This window comes from Gallus gallus, chromosome 21 (assembly GCF_016699485.2).
Source record: "Gallus gallus isolate bGalGal1 chromosome 21, bGalGal1.mat.broiler.GRCg7b, whole genome shotgun sequence".
NCBI classification, from domain to species: domain Eukaryota; kingdom Metazoa; phylum Chordata; class Aves; order Galliformes; family Phasianidae; genus Gallus; species Gallus gallus.
In genome coordinates this window covers 179,778-199,208 of record NC_052552.1, presented here as the reverse complement: position 1 = coordinate 199,208, position 19,431 = coordinate 179,778, and the positions used below count along the sequence as shown (strand labels likewise).

The window sequence follows — 19,431 nt, the reverse complement described above, 5'->3', positions numbered from 1 at the left end:
ACAGACGGGAGCGAGCCCGCCTTCCGGGCGGAGCGCCCCCCCAGGCGGACCGAAGTGGGGCGGCTCTCTGGGAGGTGCGGCGTGCGGCCTTTCGGGCGCGGTTTGCTCTGCACAGCAACGAGGAGTGCAGCGTGGGGGAAACTACCGATCACCCTGAGCTAAAGGTATCCCGCCAGGGCTTCAGAGCAACCGAGAGTGCTCTGTGCTGCCGCTCCTCCAAGACTTACGATCATCAATCTTCTAACAGCTATCGTCTGTGCGCACGGAGAAGCGGAAGCGTCCCTCCGCTCTCACCGCTGTGTGGCGCCACCGCATTCCAAAACGCAGAGGGGAAAAAACAGAAGTGGAAGAGTGGAAAACACAGCATGCAACCCGTGGGTGCTATGCATGATGCAATAGCAGGGGGATACAGCTTGCAGCCCCTGATGACTCTGCAAACTGCAGCTGTGGGGACACAGATTACAATTCCTGAGCTCCAAGCATAATGCAGCCCATAGAACTGGGCACAGTACTGGGAGATACGCACAGTGCAAAGCCATCAAACCACACAAAATGCAGAAATGGCTCTGCTCCCACAGGGCTTTGTGTCTTCCCAGCTTGCAACTGGATACACTGAGAACTGCAAATGAGACATCTGGGTTCCTCAATGATGAGGCAGCGCACCAAAGAGGTGGAGGAATCAGTTATGTACTGTTAATGAGTTACCAGCTCCTACTTGTTCTTTACAGCATTTATTGTACACACAAGCATATGGGAAAAACACCAACATTCCTGCTGGAACCAGGTGTAATCAAGTGCAGGTTACTTCCAGGTAAAGCATGTTTGTGTGTTACATTTCCAGTCGGGGAACAGCATTATGCAGCGGCTGCCTTCTCTTTGTAAGTTGCCATCATCTTCTTGATCTCAGCAATTGCTTTGCCAGGGTTCAAACCCTACAAAGAGGAAGTTCCAGCTAGTTTCTCCAGAAATCAGCATGTTTGAGTATCCTCCCTGTTTTCCCACAATCTAAGTTGTGCTATTCATAAGAACTGGCAGAGGAGAGGTTTGGCGACCAGTTTTTAAAGTTAGAGCCCAGCCTGGCGTTGCACTTTCATCAAATGCTGCCAGGGATCCTGAGGGCACTGCAGCAAGCAAGACCACTAAGTCACAAGATGCTCCAACCAAGCTTTTCAAAGCAAGGTTTTCCTACGATTCAAACATACATCACATCACAGAGGCCCTTAACCCTGCAGTACTGCTGGCAAGCCAAGCACACTTAATCTCAAAATGAGAGTGGGGAGATCACAAGTGTCCTTCTATAGCATTGTGATGACAGCACAGCGAGACAACGCATGAGCAGGAAATGACCACAGAGCACAGCTCACTATGCAATCTTTTCAAAGCTGATCAAGATAAGAGACATGATTTAAGCTTGCGAGGGGAAATGTGTTATCAACCATAAACGTCTCAAACATCAACAGACCAAGCCCTCGTGTGTTATTTCCCTATGCTGTGTACAGTCAGATCTTCAAACAGAACCATCATCTTTAGCTGAACTACAGCTGACGTGAGCACGATAATCCCCTCTGTAGAGATAAATCCCCCCTTTTCTAGTTAGTGAATCATGTTAAACACACAAAACCAGCAGGCGCTGCTCCTGACAAACACCTGTCAGTCCGGATCCCAAGCACCTTATTTTCCCACATCCGTGATCAGCTCAATTGTTTGCTGCCTTGTTACTTCACAGCTCAAGAAGAATTCTGCTCTACTGTTGGTGCAAGCAATGCTCAGGTAGAACATAACACAGCTGGCAGGAAAATGGAACTCTATCTACCCAGCAACAGGCACAAGGTTACAGCAAGATGGGAAGAGGCACACTCTTATTTGAGAAAGTTTGCTCAGATTTCAGCAGAAATACCACAGACTACAGCCCTTCTGGGAAATGCCCTTCTAGCACGATGTCAGCATAAAACACACCCCCCTGGGCACTGAAAACTTGCTGTCATCTTCTCTATTATGCAAGTTGCTCAATACGTCAGGACAGCAGCTACTGCTGGGGTTATATGCATTACTCACATCACCGATCAGACAGACTTCCCTACAGCATTTCTGGAAGCGTCCCTCACACAACCAGCATGTTCCAGTCATAGTCCTAAATCCTGGAAACAGTCAGGTTCTCAAAATCACGAAGAAGAGATGTTTCTGTGATGTGTAGTGTAGCATATACTCTGCCATATTCTCTTGCACAGTCACTACTGTAAACATGACTGCTGATAACTTGCCATTTCAAAAGGAAAAAAGTCAACGAAAGCTTGAAGAAAACAAAACCTACTACCAGTGTTTTCCTACCAGTCTGGAAACGACTGCAGAAGGGACACAAGCAGAAACAACACCTACCTTTGGGCAAGTCCTTGTGCAGTTCATGATAGTGTGACAACGGTAGAGAGAAAATGGGTCTTGAAGTTGTGCCAGGCGTTCCTCTGTGTAGTCATCTCTGGAGTCGATCATCCAGCGATAGGCCTGAAAATCAGTGTCATTGACACACCAAATGATTTCCCAAGGTGAAGTAATCAGTGCTGTATTTTAAAAGCAACACCTAACTCAGGAATTCTGGTCCACAACTACCTCAAAGAATCATTAAGGTTGGAAAAGACCATTAAGATCATCTAGTCCAACTACTGCCCCATCCCCATCAAACCACATCCCTCAGTGCCACATCTGTATGTTTCTTCAGCACCTCCAGGGAGCTGACCTCATGCTCAGAGGTATCTGCACTGCTTTTAAATAAGGAGTCCCTCAGCAGTTCCCTGTGACACCCAGGATCTGTCCTTACCTGCATGAGTACAGCAGGACCCAAGTACTTGTCCCCATTCCACCAGTAACTGGGACAGCTGGTGCTGCAGCAGGCACAGAGGATGCACTCATAGAGTCCGTCCTGCACACGGGAGGGAGACCATGGTCAAGCCAGAAAAATGCAGAAATTGAAGAGAAGTGTAGAAATTGCTGGATTTTTCTGCATTCTTTGCTTTCAGCCTGTCCCAGTGAAGAAAAGGTAGGAGTTTTCCATATGCCCATGTATCCGTACACAGGCTTTTCCCAAAGCAAGAGGAACTTTGGTAAGGAGATAAAAAGAAACTTTACCAATCATGAAAAAGATTTACATGGCTCTTGTGGCTACTTTTAGGTTTGTGTTTTTCTACTTAAATGAGATAGAGACTTCAAAGATGCTGCTTTACAAAATCCCTAAGAGAATCCCTTTAAGTCCTTACATATGCCATCAGATAACATTATGAAGTGGTGCCGGAGAATTAACTGTCGCCCTTGGACAGAAATTCTTTCAAACTGTAGAATCCTGTGGTTGTTAAGACAGCACAGCACTAGTTGCATGGTGCTGCTGATGTCTTGGGCACATGACACGTCTGTTCATCAGATGTGAGCTTCACACCAAACACAGACAATGGGCAACTTTCAAAGACTGCTGCAGACAATTAGGCTGCAGCTCATGTGTTTTCATTATATCCTCTTTACTCAGCCTTCCTCTGTGTTGCTCATCCCTTTTACCACTTGCCAAAATCTAAGTTGCTTGCCCACTCTGAGCCTACTCAGTGACAATACTGCAGCAACAATCACAGCACTGACAGGCTGAGCTTCAAACTGTCAAGCAAATGGCCCATCCAGACGGGTCAGAGGCAAAAGAGAAACTGTCAATTTAACAATGCTTACTGTAACAGCCAAAGAAATGCAGATAATAATTTACCTGCTCTATAAACTTCTCAGAAAGCTTCCCCCTCCCACCTGTACAGGCTCAGCTTTTGCCATTAGTTTCAGGGCTGTAAAAACCCAGCATGCAGCAACAGGACAGTGCTGCTTAGCACGCAGTAGTCAAATACACAGACAGTGCTGCGCTAGACAAACTACACCCCAGCATAAACAGCGCTGCCTGATCTCTACATGAATATTACAAGCCTCTGCCCTTCACAATGTTTTTACAAAGACAGAGTTTTGCAGCACAGACAGTGGAAATGAGGTCAGAGTCCCCAGCACAACTGTGTTCTGCATTTCATTAGTAAATGTTACCCCTAGCACAGCCGACGTGCCACAACACTGCGTTTCAGGGAGCGCTTTCCGCCCACGTCAGGCTTTGTAACAGACAGCTTTGTCATTACAGGAACTAGATGCTACTGTGCATTAATGTTTAACCCTGGTCTTATCTGGAAGAGACGTTAATGGTAAAAATAACTTTAAAAAAGGGTAACCAGTTTCTGACGGTCTTCTATGGATTGCAAGTACTGCTCCTTGCCCTGTTTCGACTCGTCCTTCTTCTTCAGGTAAGGCTCGATGGATTTGTACTGTGCGTAGAAGTTACTCAAGTCCTAGGAGACAACAGGCAAAAAGATCACACTTGAATTGATGCCTGAGAGACTGAATATCTGTTGTCATTCATACAGAAGGAGGTATTTTGTACGTCAGTCTGCCACATTCCTCCTAACGAGGCTAGATTTAGTCACCACTGGTAAGCAGACCCACCCAAGCCAGAGAGCAGCAAGAGGAGTTCAGATGTGAATTGTGGGACGTGATCTTGTTGCCATCTCCCAACATTATCCCTTCTAATCCAACCTGAACCCCATACTGTCTGGAATGGCGTCAGCACTGGTCACGAGATGAAGAAGGCAGATACTTACTGGAACGAGATCCTTCACCACATACATGTGGGGGAGAGGGTAGATTTTAGTGGTCTTGCTGAGATCAGGGTCAATTTTTTTAGTACAAGCCAGGGTGTTTCCACCAGCAATGTTCATTGCACAGGAGCCACAGATGCCTGAGAGAGAGAACAGAGTAACGCAGTGGATGTTCACCCTCTTATCCTACTTGAGGAAGAACCTCTTCACCCCAAACTTGCCCATGGCTTCGTTTCCCTTCTGATGTCATCAAGAAACTCCATACGTGATGAGGAAAACGCTACAGGTTGTCACTAGCCCAAGTACATGGCTATTCAAACAAAGAAAAAATGCTGGTGTTGTTTTTATGAAGCTCTAAACATATCCTTGGTGCTGAACTTCCTTCCACAGCAAAACCAGTGGTTCAGATGCTTCACCCCTTCATGTCATACACTGCACGCGCTACTTCTCAGGGTGGGAAAAGCATTTGGATTTGTTCACAGGCTTGAAACACAAGCAGCTAACACTGGGATTACAAAATGGAGCCAGATGGACTGCTAGCAGCCCTACAGTTATGGTCAAAAGCATCCCTAAAGGTCAGGAATGTGAAAATAATTACCAAGACAGAAGCTCCTTTCTGCACCTTCTTCAGCAGGCTGAAGTTGTGCCATCCCCTGCTTTCATTAGCTCCCCATGGTGAGAGAACACGTGCTCAGAGAACAAATAGCATATAAATAACTTAACAAATGGATTAAGCGATACTGCTCGTGACCTCCAGTAACACAAGGAACAGATGTAGCCCAGGAAAGGGCAAGGCTCACAAAAAAAACATTACAGAGCTGTCACCGATACTGCTTAGGTCAGAAGCTCCGGCATTCAAATTGGCCTGATGCTTAAGACATTATATTGGAAAGATGACAACTGTTGAAAGGGCGTAACTAATTTCAGAGGATTTGACACACATCAGTTGATGAGTCAGGGAAATGCCACTACTCCTCACACTGAGTGAGCCAGTGCTCAGCGCCTGGTGTGCTGGCAACCCTTCCCACAAGGGCTGGCACTTGGACAAAGCTATTTCTCCCACTCGCTAAATGGCTACAAGTAGTTTCTAGTTAACTTGAGAAGGGACCAGGACAGTTGGAGACAGCAGACATGGGTTCATGTATAAGAAACAGGAACACATGATCAGATTTTTTTTCCCTGTATGGTAGAAAAGGACAAGATCAAACCAGCCAAGCTTAGAAATCTGTCTTTAGATTCTCAAAGAAAACTATTCAGTGCAATTACTTCTAGCTGCTCAGGAACAGTGTTTGCTATCTAAATATCAGACACTGAGAACAATGATCCTGGATAAAATTCCTCCACTTGCTATGCAGATTCTGCAAGAAATGTCTGTGTTGAAGCATGCTTTTCATTCAGATCTGAGTCAGGACGTCTTTAGGCATCAGACAATTACACCTAAATTTCTAGTGCTTGCAAACACAACCAATTAAATCAAAAGTTGTTCCATGAAGACGTTCTCCTCCACAGTAATCTTAATGTCAGCATACCAACAGCACTCATGAACTAAGTCTTTCTTTCCAGGGAAAAGTGCTACTGGGACTGGGAAGTTTGAATGCAGTCAAAGATGCTGATGAGTACCTGCCTCAGAACTAGCTGGTAAGTATGCAGCATAAAACCATGAGATGGCCTTCTTCTCACTCACTTTGCTTAGTCAAAGGGCTACAGGTCACTCCCATTCAACACATCTTTTTCCTTAATTCTGCTGCTGTAATATCTCTTTCCTAAATTCTCCTACATTCCTCCATCACTGGAGGGCAGCAAGACGAACACAATTAGGATAGAAACAGGAATGACTAGGGTGGTTTATGTGTACTGTCTGTAACTCAGCGTGAGGTGATTATACCCTGTAACTTCACTGCTTGATTCACTAAGGTATTTCATGTGCAATACCTAGAAAAGAAGAGTGGCATACTGTGGTCTGCTCTGCAGTTTTCTATTGGTTACACACATGCAGTGTCAGCATTTATTTGGACAGCAGTCAGCTTAGCAGGTTGAAAAATCTTTCTTACCTTCCCTGCATGACCTGCGGAAGGTCAGAGTGGAGTCCAACTCGTTTTTAATCTTAATCAGAGCATCAAGTACCATAGGCCCACATCTGTAGCAGAAAACAAAGTCAGTGAACCTATATAATTTTCCCTAGCTTTATCTCTAGCACCAAATAAGAAGTAACTAAAAGGACTTTCATCTTAGCTACAATTAAAACTATATTTTATTTTGCAACAAGACAGAGATCAATCGCTTGGTGGCACAACCCACCTGCCTCATCTCACCCTGGGGTCAGAGCGGGACAGGAGCCATTTCTTTTGCTGAGGCTCAGATTTGGCTCTGCTGGAGAGGGTTCAGACAGCACAACTGAAAACAATCTTGAAAGCTCTCACCTCTTAAGTCAGGTTTTGACAAGTCTGGCTATCCTCATTAGTCACAGGAGGCAGTGCTGCTTGCAAAAGCAAACAGTCTTGGACAACTTATGTAATTTTATATATGGCAGACGAGACAACACCTAGAAATTATTAACTGGGGCAAATCAAAGCAGCAAAGTCTGATTTCTGTGTCATGTGCTACCCAAGCAGAGCTGCCTCGCTTTGTATCTGAAGCTTTGAGGAAGGGCTTGAGGTGAATTCCTCTGGCAAGACCACAGTAACATGGAAGTGGAGGCACGTGTGCTCATGCAAAGGTTTCTACACTACAGGGAAGACTGTACCCTTCCACGGATCACTGAGAAATGAGAGCTTTCTTGGTAATAACTGCAGTGGGGTGTACAAGCAGCTACTAGAAGTTTAATTACTTCTAGTTTTCTGGTCATATTACATGTTAAGAGAACTATAAGAAGAGACAGTAAAACCTGTATCTTAGTTCGCAGTCCCGGTCCTTGGAGATAAGACTAAAATTCCTTCCTTTTGGAATATGTCCCAAAGTTTACCATATACATATAGCTCGTTAGAGCCATGAACAAGTTTAAGTCTTTAACACAAGTCGGGGACAAAGGTAGAACCTCAGGAGCCACAAAATGATTTAATTGCTGACAATTACCGAGACAGCGGCATTCACAGTACAGTTTTATTTGTCATACTTGGCATCAGCAGGTGAGGGAGGGGAAATAATCCCACGTGGTCTCAGTAAGATTTGCTTTATCAGGAAATAACACCCCTGTGTTGTCCTGCTGCATAACACATCTGAAGCACTGCCTCTCTGGCTACTGTAACAAGGTTTTAACAATGCCTGAAGCTGAATGAGACTGCTGACACCCTCAGTTGTTGACTCAGACACCTCTCAGCTACCCTGAATGACTGCTTGTCAGATAACCTTTGTGCACATGCAGCCCCGACACATCTGCATGTCAGGGAAGCTAAGCAGCGCTCCCTAATCAGGTACACTCACTTATTTAAATCCACTTCATAGGTCTGCATGCGGGGCTTGTCCCCAGGCTTATCAGGATCCCATCTGTAGATGGAAAACTTCTTGATACGTGATGTAGCTGCAGCCGCCGTCTGAGCTCCTCGACAGATCTGCATTTGAACAGCAGCAAAACAGCCCTCAGGTCCCTCCAGGTAGCTTTTAGCCGGCAACAAAACAACTTGAGGCCGTGAGTTTTGGGGCCAGAGCTATGGGATCCATTGCTGGCTTTGCATTTGGGCACATGCACAGAGAATCCTTCCAAGGATTTCATAGAGCAGTGCACCTTGGCACCCACAGCCACCTCTGTGCTGGGGTTCCCTCCTCTTCCTTGAAACAGAGGAGATGATCCTAAAACTAAGCAGGCAACCCAGGGGTGCTCCGGTGGGCCCTGCAGCCCTGAAGGCTTTGCTACAGCCCCACAGATCCCCTCAGAAGCTCCCTGCCCTGTCCCCACCCTGCTCCAAACCAAAAGGCCCGCCTCCCCTAGACCCCACCTACATTTCTCCTGTCCCCACATCCTTCTCCAATCTCCTTCTGGATCCTCTATCTCTCTCACCTTCCATCTCCCCCTAAACCCTCCCCAGACCCCTTCCCCACTCCTCTTCATCCCCTAGACCCTCTCCAGTGCCCTTCACACAGCCCGTGCCCCCCAGACCCATATCCCCTTCTCCTAATCCCTCTGAAATTCTTTCCTTTCCACACTGCACCCTTTCCCTATTCCTTGCCCCCCTATTCCCTTCCAGGTACCTCTGTTCCCCCCTCCTCCCCCTCAATCCCTCCCACCTGCAACCCCCATCTCCCCCCCACATCCTCCTGCAGTCCCCCGACATCCTCCCACTATCCCTCCCCTCACTCCTCCGGCCGTCTACCCCTTGCCCCTCACCCCCTGGACCGCCTCCAGTCCCCTCACCGGCCGCAGCCCAGCCCTCAGGAACCGCGCGGGGACGCCGCGCCTCAAGGAGACTCCCACCACGGCCGCCGCCATTTTGGTGCTGCGCAGTTCCGCTCCGCCCCAGAAGTGCTCTCTGAGGGCGGTGCGCGGCTGCTGGTCGCCATATTGGGTGTGTGGGTGCCATGTTGAGTGTGACACAGGGAGGATGTGGTGGACCAGCCCGCCCCGATCCCCTCAGTTTCGGGAGCTGGCAGACCACTGCGGCCCGTCCTTATACCCATACATAATCCCTCTACTCATCCTTTTTTGCAGAGGAGTTGTCAAGGCCTCAGTGCTTGCCCAGCAAAGTGGCAGTGCCAAGGCCCAAAATGATACCCTCACCTCAGTGCTGACCTGAGCACTCCTCTCACTGTTCTCACCATTACTAAAACACTCCCCGCCTCATTTCTCACAGCAAATTTATTAGTTCACTGCATTTAAAACAACACATGCTGACAAAGTGGGCCACGGAGGCAGTCTGCCTAGGGCATGACGTGCCACCAGCGGAAGGCGAAGGGCCGACGGTGGACGTTGGTGCCGCAGTGCACCTCGCCGAGCCGCCCATGGTAAGAGGAGATGTCCTCCAGGAAGCGGCACCTCAGGCCCAGCGGCTCCAGGAGGCTGCGCACGTGGTGCTCCAAGCAGCACTCACCTCCCACCAGCGGGCCGAAGGGCTTCGGAATGCCCAGCTCCTTGGATAGGATGAGCATAGGGACCTGTGGAGTGACAAAACGCTTTAGGGGCACCCAGCAGCCTCCCTCATCAGTCATGGAATCAATAATCCAAAGGACTGATATAGCAGCTGGTGACCCTCCTCCACTGGGGTCACCCCAAATTGGGTCATGGTCATTCCTCCCTCCCTCCCCCGGGAAATTCAGCACCATTTCCTCCCTTTTTATAATTAAACCTCGACATTTCACCACTTTGAAATGTTTTCACCATAAAGCTTTTTAGGTTAACCCAATCATGAGCAATATGCACCAAAAAGCTACAAAGTTCCAACCATCCTTTGCTGGTGACAAACCTTGGCCAACCTGTCAAGCTCAGATGGGGATATTTTCCCTTTCTGGACAGGAAAATTCTATGCTTTTTGGACATCCTTGGGGAGCAGGGGCTCATGGCCAAAGTTTTAGCTATTTTTCCTCTCCATAACTCAGAACCCACAGCCACCGGCTGAAGGGGGCACGAGCAGCAGGGACATCTCTCACCATGTTGGGAAAGTATGGCATGGCCTTGCCCTTGTCGAGCTTGAAGAGGGCTGGCAGGTCAATGATGTCCTCCTCTGTCAAGCCCAGTTCTTTCTTGAGGATGTCCCTGTTCCAGTCAATGCAGCGCTGGAGGGAGGGGAGAAGAAGGGACCAGGGGGACGAGCAGGCAAGCAAGGTTCCTGAAAATGGCCTTCTGGACATTGTATCACTCAGAAGGAGAGTGACTTTTGCCTAAATGCAACTTCTCCCTTGAGAGTTGTGGCACCTTTGGGCCATTATCACAAGAAATGTTGGTTTTCAGAAATACAGGCTGTTACCTGGACGTACTGATTCTGCTGCATCATGATGCCGTTGGAAAGGACCTTGTTAATGGTCACCCGTTTTGTGTCTGTCCCTGAATATCCTACAAATACAAACCCCCAACAGGTGAAATGAAATGATGCCTGCAGAAACCTGGCTTAAAAGATGGAAAAAAAGCCCCCACATCCCAGTTCCCTGAGGTTAAGGCTTTGGGATGAGGCGGCTGGGAGTCCCATTTCTCAGCTGATTAGGAAACAAGGCAGGAGGGAAATCTTTGCCTATTTTGTAATATCTTCATCAGGCCTGGAAAGCATTAGAAAGGTTTCAGGCCAGGCTTGATGGGGCTTTGAGTAACCTGGTCTAGAGGGAGATATATCTGCCTATAGCAGGGGGATTGGAACTACTATCTTAAAGGTCCCTTCCAACCCAGACCATTCTATGATTCTATGATTATCCATTTTCCTGCACAAGGAATATAAATATATTGCTAATAGAATAACAGTTTTTGTGCTGCCCAAGCTCCATAAAATTAGAGGTATCCCCTCCAGACAGATGGCAGAGTCCTGGAGGGGCCCGTGGTGGCACAGATGTCCTTCTCTGACCTCAAATGCATACAGATGATTTTCATCTCAAGCAAAACTTTGATCAGAGGCTGCCCAAACTGGCTGCCAGTCCAGAGTGACTGGAATGTATCTGGGGTGACACGAGAACCCCCAGTGTGCCACTCTGCTCGAGCTGGCATTTACGGAGATCTTCCATCCCACTCCACCAGCATCCTCTCAATGCACAGGGCTTTATCCCATCCCACTTGCGTTCCCAAAATAGGGCTTGAGAGTAGGCAGGCATCCTGCTGCAAGGACAGGCATGTCAGCCCCCCTTGCCAGCCTTGAAGGGCAATGGAATGGGAAAATGTCCCCTTCTTCACGTCCCCAACACCTGCACGTTGCTCCAGGCATGTTGAGTGCTGCCGCCCTTGAACTGTCCTGCCCTACATCAAAGCTCAACTTTTATTTTAGGGACAGTGAACATCAGGCTTCCACCCACCCTGGCTGGGATTTGCACAATTCCCCCCAGGCTGCCCACTGCACACTTGCCTTTGAACATGGTTGCTTCACCCTGGCCCTCCTTCTGCTTCTGCCGAAAGAGCTTGTAGCATGCTGCAGGGCTGGCCATCAGCATCCGAAATCGCTGGGGCAAGCAGGAGGAAGTATGGTCACCAAAAGGAGCTCATCCCAAAGCACCGTGTTAGTACTTCTTCCTGTGAAAACTGCCCCTGCAGGCTCATTTTTGGCTTTTTGCAAGAAGGTTAAGGTTAAGTTCTTAAACACAAAGACTTTTGCTGTTAGCTAAGAATGTATCTTTTTGTGGCCTGAGCCCTCCTTCTGGGGACAAGCCAAGGAAACACCAGCTTGGACTCAAGGAAATGAGCTTTGGGATTTTCCCTGATGGGATTAGTTACCCAGAAGGGAAACCATAGAACAGCACAGGGCTTTGGGGTACCTTTGCATCAGGGCTGGGCACAAAAGTGACAAACTCGTTGACATGGCCCGTGGCCAACCAGTCAGAGAAGAGCTCCACAGGAGCCTGCACCTGCTGGGCGAAGAGGAAATCCCGTACCACTCTGGTCATTCTCCTTCCTGAAGGGCTGGAGGCAAAGTCATGGAATCATTAAGGTTGGAAAAGACCACTGAGATCATCACATCCAACCATCAACCCATCACTACTGTGCCCAGTTATCTATGTCCCTCAGTGCCAATGATCCCTGAGAAGGGGAATAAGGGGAATAAATATTTATCTATCACTATGCATATGCACACAAATTTCTCCCAAGATGGAGGAAATGAAGACAGTGGGGTTAAGCGCACCAACACCATAAGGGGACAATTCACAGTTGGTCACCGAATGGCCAATAAAGTGCCTTAATGTGGTTTTTGACGGTATTTAGGGGTACCTGTAGTTCCTTTGACCCCAGACACAGATTTCCCATCTCTTACGTGGGGAAGCTGCTACCAATGAGGATCCTTCCCAGTGGGTACTCCTTTCCCGCTGCAGTGACAGGTGGGCTGACCTCCAAGTTGCCAAAGGAGTCAAGGCTGGAGATGGCCTTGAAGAGAGGCTCTCTGCATACATAGCCAAAATCAGGGCCCTGCGGGAAGAGAAATGGCTGTGGGCATTGCCCTGGGTCCTTCTGTGTCCTTATCCCTCCTGCTGGGCTCAGATCTGCTCCAGCAGATGTTAAATACTGAGGAGGGGGAGATGCAGCTCTAAAGGAAAAGCAAGGGAGTGAGAGTCCCTGGGGCATTTGGGCTCAGTAATAAATGGTGAATGCTAGAAGTGTGGGTCTCTGCTATCTCACAACTGCTGTTTAAGCATCCACGTTAAGCTAATTAGATGCTGAGGCAGCCATAAAGTGGAGTTTCTCTCTGGCTGGTGCAGAGTGGGATGAGCTCCAGCCCCTGAAGGTAAATCTTGCCCAGGCGTAAGAGCCACTCGAGGGGCTAGGCTTTGCTTAAATCTCATCTAAGCCTGATTTTCAGGACTGAATATATCAGGGATTTGAGGTGTTGGGTGATTAACCCGTGGTGCCACTGCTAGGTTGTGCCAGAGGCTAATGGCCAAGGGAGAGATTGTAGTCCTACAAACGGGGTGAAAGTGGCACTGGGGACATAAATCTTGTCCTTGCTCTCTGTTTCAAGCTGGTGTGGGTTTGGACAGGATCAGATAGCTGTTGTTTTTCCATTAAATCTCTGAGTGTTGGGTTTCCTTAGTGGTAAACCATCGGAGTGTTTCACTTAACACAGATTTCTCCTAATTTGCTGGAATGGACACAGGGGTGTTTGCAGTAAATGGATATGCATGCAGTGTGCTGCTCTGTCTGTCCACATCAACCTTGCATAGGCATCCTGCCAAGTCCAGCTTCAACTGGGTGCAGCAACCTCAGTGTCACTCCAAGGTGACAGAAATGAAGTAGGGATGTGGGATGCAGGGATGTGCTTATGGGGAAAAAAAGTACAATTTGAGAAAAATGAGCCAGGATACCCAAAGGTATGTAATTATGGTCTAGGAGTTGATCTTTTGTTAAAAAAAAAAAAAAAAAAAAAAAAAAAAAGGATGTTTGGCGAAGCTGGGAGATATAGGATGCACTGAGCATGCAACACCTGCTCCCACCCATTTCAATTAAATGAACCACAGAGCCAGGAGGGTTCAGCTGTCTAGGTGCTGGTTCATCCTAGGTTTGTGGGCACCATCTGAGCCCTATCAGTTCCAGAGGGATTCTGACAGGCTAATTCCCTATGGTCTCCTTTTCCCTTGGTGTGGGGTTGCGGGGCTTAAGCTGTGGCCGTGTGAGAGGAGGAGCTGCCCTGTGTTTGGCTATACAGTCCTGTCTGAGACTGGGAAGATAACAGTGGGATTAGGGGAGGCTCCAAAGCAGAAATTGGAGTGTAACATGTTGGCAGCTCCAGGGGCTGAAATTGCTTCTCTAAATATGAAGCAAGGCAATTCCTAAAGAGGGCGGAGAGGAGCAGGACATGGCTTGTGGTAGAACTCTGTAGGTTAGGCTGGTTTTGGGGCGTGATCTCAAAGGTCATTTCCAACCTAAATGATTGCTCACATATTGGGAATGAAGAAATACACCTTTTGGCTGGAGTCCTCTGCTCCATGCAGGGAAGAAATGGTGCTACACTCTCATCTTTCATGGAATTCACTATAATGCATGTGGGGTTACCAGCAGCTCCTTTATGGGGAATTGCTCCAGCCCTGTGTCCTGGGGGGAGTCCAGCACCACTGCGAAGCTTTTGTGGGGCGCCTGGGTGTAGCCAAACTCGATCTCATCCTAAAACAGGAATGAAAACCCCCATGGGGCACATCAGGGAGGGAAGGCTTTGCCCCCTCCCCTCTGTTCACCTACCTGCATCCAGCGGTCCCCACGGTTGATGTAGCCAAAGCAAACCTTCAGGTCACAGCCGGCTTTGTTGACAAGGTTTTTGATCTCCTTGATGTAGAGGTAGTTGTCCTTCACACTGGAGGTGGGCAAAAAGGGGATGAGGACTTCTGGGCGGGCCCAGTGCTCATTTAGCCATCCAGACCTCATCACTTGCCCTATACCTGCAGACGAAGACGTTCTCCGGTGTCAACGTGTTGGGCATCATGATCCATGGTGCTACCCTGAACACCACTGTGTCAGTGAAAATTGGAGACAGGGGGATTCCCTGGGGGATGCAAGCAGAAATCAGGGACCTTCTCCTCCTGATTTACCACTATCCCCCCATATACCCTACCCTGAGCTCATTTTGGGATAAGATAATGATTCCTTCCTCATCCCCATGGCCCTTGGATTGTTTCATCTTTGCCCTACCCCCCTTCCCTGGAGACCCCAACCTCAGCCAAGGTCTCCAGGAGGCTGACATGGATGGAGATCAGGCCGGGGAAGGTCTCATCAGGAAATTGCAGCCCCTCGACGAAGAACTCAAGGTCAGCAGCTCCACCAGTATACTGCACAATGTGGCACAGCTTCCTCCTGCCCAGCACATGGACATAGTGCTGCCCGAAGAACGGGTCTGCAAGGACCAAAAGGGCAATTTCAGCAAAAGCAGGCGATTTCCAGAATTCCTGTTGGGTTTGGATCTGTTCTGCTCATGCACAAGAGATTTCCATCATCCTTTTATGCCAAAGGTTAAACTCTATGGGTGGAAGCAAACACCTTGAAAGAGTAGTTCAGCACTTGGGATTTTGCAGTTATGCACAAGGTGGGTGTCTGAAAGCCCATCCTTGAATGGAGCCAGCATTGCAAAGAGATTCTCATGGGGCTTCTGCCCTGGCAGACCCCAGCCTGCCACCAAACCCTGTGCTGATGGATTTAGTGAATTTAATGGCACATCTGTGTGGGCTGGGTCAGTCCAGGGAACAAAACACCACGTCCACAGCAGGGAACAAGGAGGGAGAATGTGTCTTAGAGCATGTTGCCTGCTCTGGATGTCAGGACATGTATGTTGTTTTTTTTTTGCTACTGCTTTGCTGGGTGACCTTGGATAAATGGCTTTACCACCCTCTGCCTCTTGAGTTTTCCAATGGAGAGAGAAGATTCAAGGTTAGAAAGACCAAGGGAAGGGATGATGAGAGCACAAGGAAGTGCAGATTGGGGAGTACAGACTGAACAAAATCAGTGATGGGAAGACAAGAGCTTGTAGAGATAAAACATCCCAAACCAGAAGACTTACTCTGCATATGGAAGACCCCAACTTTGTCAGCATCGGACATGTGAACGTAGAGCACAATTTCATACCCCCGGGGCAGATGCTGTGGTCCTTCGATCCGCAACACCATCCGAGACATATCCAGCAAATCTAGGTGCATACAAGAATAAACCCGGGTGCAGCTCTGCTGCCCTGTGCCCAGCAATGTGCGCTTTCCTTGCTACCAGCCTTCGCACGCATGCTGGAATATCATCCTGCAGCCCTGCCAGCAAGGCTTGTGGCTTGTGCTTGGCACAAATACCTTTATTTTATTTTTTCTCCCTGGCACAGCCAGTCCCTGGCCTCAGAAAGCTGATGGGCACTGGCTTGGTGTGGTTTGGTTTTCCAGGAACAGGCATGCATTCCTAGCTGCCAAGCATCCCTTGGCTGAGCCCTGCTGTTTTTTTGGCCACTCTCTGTGCCCTGGTATGACCTCCAGGCGGTAATTAAAAGAAAATATGAGGACAGGAGCATGATCCCACATGGGGAGCTTACTCAGCAGCTTGGCTGAGTCAGGGCAGAGAGCAGCCAATTCCCAAGCAAGCCTTTGTGCCCCAGAAAAATTAAAGAGGGGGCAATAGCTGCAATTTTGATTTTTTTCTTTTTTAAGTGGAGCTGGAACTGGGACTGCATTACCTTCTTTGCTGAATACCCTTTCCTCATCACAATCTGGGGCAGGGCTCAAGGGGCTGTCCCTGTCGCAGGTGACCAGCAGGATGGCTCCATGTCCCTCAGGTCCCCATGTCCAGCTGGCCTGTAACACCATGCCAGGGGATGGGGATACTGTGTCCACTGACAAGGCTCCTGCAAGCCACAGGACTTCCCATGCAACTGGGTTACCTTGTTGGGGTTGTTCTTTTCCACCACACCATCTTGATCTGCATCAACGTCCAGGGAGATCCCTGAGTCCAAGATAGGACACATAGTGTACTTGTAAATGACCCCCTCCACCTAGCGAACCCACTCATAGCTGGAGCCTTCATACTCACCGATGCCAGTGAGGAAGACCCTGGCTTGGTCAATGGGCTGTCCTCCCTCTGCATAAAAGATGACAATTACCTAGAAAACCCAAATCCCCTCGCTTTTAGAAGGATGCTCTCCACCTCCAGCCAGGAAAAGGGTCCAGCGTTCAGCACATCGATTCTTACCTTATTGTCATTGACTTCAGCACTGGCCCGGCTCATGCTGAACCTTAGCACCGTCCCCTCATTCAGTGGCCAATGTGACACACCAGGCAGTAGTCCCGGCTCGGCTCGGCCCTGAAAAGCCACTTCTACGTTCACTCCCTCTGTGTGCTTCACCCCAAAGGCAACCGCCCCGGCTGGGGCTGCCCTGCAAGCAAGGCATCCTATATTCAAAGGTCTGCAGATCTGGCATCCAAAATCACTCAATTGTAATTAATCTCACCACCCAAACTGCACAACTCTGTGCTCATCACCACCTCCTTTCTACCTTTCTTTGCTGCCTGGGAATGTTTTAAGTGTTTTATTTTTTAGGGCAGAATGTGCTGTTTTAGCAAAATGACTGTATTGTAGCCTTTGGTGCAGATTGCCATTTTCTGTAATTACAGCCAAAGCATTTTGTGCTGCTCTAGCCCAATAACCCAGCTTGGTGTGCACTTTAAATCTGTGTTTATTTGCCAACTAGGGTTTCCCAGATCAGAGCAGCAAGCTGGAAAATTTTACCATGGGAAACTCTAATTTTGGGGGGTGATTTTATTACATCCAAAGCACCACTTCCAGTCCAAAGAGCTTTTCCTTTGCCTCCCCTTCACTTCTCCCATCCCTAATTTCTCATTTATCTGTAGTTATTATTTTTGGGCTCCTGAAATCCAGGCTCCCTTTGAGCACTGACATCCGAGCACTGGCACAGGATCACTGTTACAGCATCATTTATTGGGATTCTGAGTGTGGAAACCTGAGAGCCCGCTTGATGCTGCCTGGGCATTTCTTAAATTGCTCCTTTCTGTTTAATTACCCATGCAAAACTCACTGAGTTTGTGAGCCTGGGGAACCCCACCAGGAGGAGGTTGGACCCAGAGGGAAGACAGATGTGCTGTTTGGCTCGAGATTTGCAAAAGCAGCTGGGTGAGCACAGGGATCAAAGCATGTCTCCTTTGTTTTTCTTGCAATTATCTTGAAGGGCAGCATTGGAATTGTTTTAGAGGCATGGGGGTTACAGTGCAAGATGCAGATTGTCCCCAGCTCCTGCTTTACTCCCCTTTCGTTTGTCATTCGTCCCCATGGATACTGCTCGAAATGCCTCATCCCTGCTTATCCCATTGCTCTCCAGCAATTTTCTGAGATATGGACCAAACCCACTGCCTTTGCAAACCCATGCACATGCTGATGCTTGAAGGGTTTGGGATTTGTGCAGCTTTGCAAAGCCCATTGAGGATTTGTGCTGATGGATTGCATCAAATCACCAAACTGTGGCTTTGAAGGGAATTTGCAGAGAGAGAAAAGGGGTTGGGGTTGGGGGGGCACCACACCCCACTCACCTGTAGACATCGGTGGCAATGTGGGTGCCCAGCACACACAGTGCATAGATGCGGCTCCCAGGCTGCAGCCGCAGTGTGCGCTCCTGCGGCATCTCGCTGCTGGGCTGCCCCGGTGATGGGCACACTGCAGACAGTGTCTTCCTCCCTTCCTCTTCCTCTTCCTCAACCAACCCCCCACAACGAATCAATCCACCTTCAGAACTCTCAGTGCTTGTGATGCTACGAATCCCTCACCCCAATACAGGACCCTCAAGATCCACAGGAAAATGATCTCGGGAGGGAGGGAAGGGATGGAGAGGGAGGGCAGCTGGCTCGGTGCCACCCCACTCCCAGTCCCATGCACCAAAATGGGACAATCCTCTCAACAGGGAGAATGCAGGATGACCTTGGAGGCATTTTTGCAGCAGCACGTTGGGGTTTGCAACCTTCTCCTCCTTCTACACCCCTTCCTGCTCTCTAGGGAAAATATTAGGGAGGAAGACACAAAATTTCCCAACCCCAAGGCTAGAGCAGGGTCCTGCCCTGCTTGCTTTCAGCTCGCGTCCCTTTGCCCAGTTCGGCGCCGTGGCCAGGCACGCCAACAGCCCACGCGGGCGTTTTCATACCTGAGCTGAATATTCATGTTGGAAACCAACCTTCTGCCCCAGATTTTGGAAGAACCTGCTGTAAGCAATTAGAGAGTGAGGAGCAGAAAGGGTCGGTTTGATCTGCCCTTTTTGCATTGCTTTTGGGCTTTTCTTTTTTAGCTCTCTCTTCTCTCCATGACCGGGCCATAGGAAATGAGCTTAAATCCAGTTTTCCATCTGAAGTGAATTCCTTTTGCTTTATTTTTCCCATGACCTGAGCAAAAAAGGATTTTGCAAAAGGGGCAGTTTTGCTGCTCTTTTTTGCACATGCAAAAATAAACATGTTTTCTTATTAAGAAAACAACCCCAAACACCTCCCATCGTGCACAAAGACCTCAGGATCACCCCCTCACTTGCACTTCTTAGGTCAGCAGGAGAATTTCCAGCTGCTCACAGGTTTTCTGTGACTTTATATAGAGAGAGGTGTATTTATATCTCTGGAGTGATGTCACATGAAGGCATGGCAGGAGGACCACATGGACATCAAGGAGCATCCAGGCTATTGGAGTTCTGAGGAAAGTCCTGGTTTGAGGCAA

General features: G+C 48.6%; 3 protein-coding genes and 1 long non-coding RNA gene across 6 annotated transcripts in view; 2 read left to right on the top strand and 2 right to left on the bottom strand.

The window, feature by feature from the left end:
* Positions 1–2: 2 nt before the first annotated feature.
* Positions 3–4,330, top strand: LOC124417342. Of its 2 annotated transcripts, XR_006931966.1 has the most exons (3): positions 3–164; positions 248–2,540; positions 4,148–4,330. It is a non-coding gene; the product is annotated as an uncharacterized LOC124417342 (long non-coding RNA). The 2 variants fall into 2 exon arrangements; XR_006931965.1 differs by having other exon boundaries at positions 3–2,540.
* On the bottom strand, positions 716–9,087 carry SDHB (succinate dehydrogenase complex iron sulfur subunit B). 2 transcript variants are annotated; one of them, NM_001080875.3, is made up of 8 exons: positions 8,980–9,087; positions 8,079–8,206; positions 6,710–6,795; positions 4,662–4,798; positions 4,236–4,352; positions 2,813–2,914; positions 2,377–2,499; positions 716–932 (listed from the first exon to the last, which is right to left on the bottom strand). In NM_001080875.3, the coding sequence occupies exons 1-8, from the start codon at positions 9,079–9,081 to the stop codon at positions 855–857; spliced, it is 873 nt and encodes a 290-aa protein (NP_001074344.2). In that variant the 5' UTR covers positions 9,082–9,087; the 3' UTR covers positions 716–854. The 2 variants fall into 2 exon arrangements, with proteins under 2 accessions (NP_001074344.2, NP_001264968.1); NM_001278039.2 differs by having other exon boundaries at positions 9,007–9,087.
* The window catches only part of PADI1 (peptidyl arginine deiminase 1), a 25,609-nt gene continuing 13,393 nt past the window's right edge, over positions 7,216–19,431 (top strand). Inside the window, exon 1 of the mRNA XM_046903175.1 lies at positions 7,216–8,248. The gene's annotated coding sequence lies outside the window, so the exon portion shown is untranslated. The remainder of the gene's footprint in view (positions 8,249–19,431) is intronic.
* On the bottom strand, positions 9,432–18,509 carry PADI2 (peptidyl arginine deiminase, type II). Its single transcript, NM_001319019.2, has 16 exons — positions 18,270–18,509; positions 16,918–17,101; positions 16,759–16,828; positions 16,610–16,671; positions 16,406–16,523; positions 15,755–15,880; positions 14,916–15,094; positions 14,643–14,746; positions 14,446–14,557; positions 14,263–14,370; positions 12,530–12,681; positions 12,036–12,180; positions 11,630–11,723; positions 10,553–10,638; positions 10,236–10,361; positions 9,432–9,743 (listed from the first exon to the last, which is right to left on the bottom strand). Exons 1-16 carry the CDS (start codon positions 18,359–18,361, stop codon positions 9,510–9,512), a joined length of 1,992 nt encoding a protein of 663 aa, NP_001305948.1. The 5' UTR covers positions 18,362–18,509; the 3' UTR covers positions 9,432–9,509.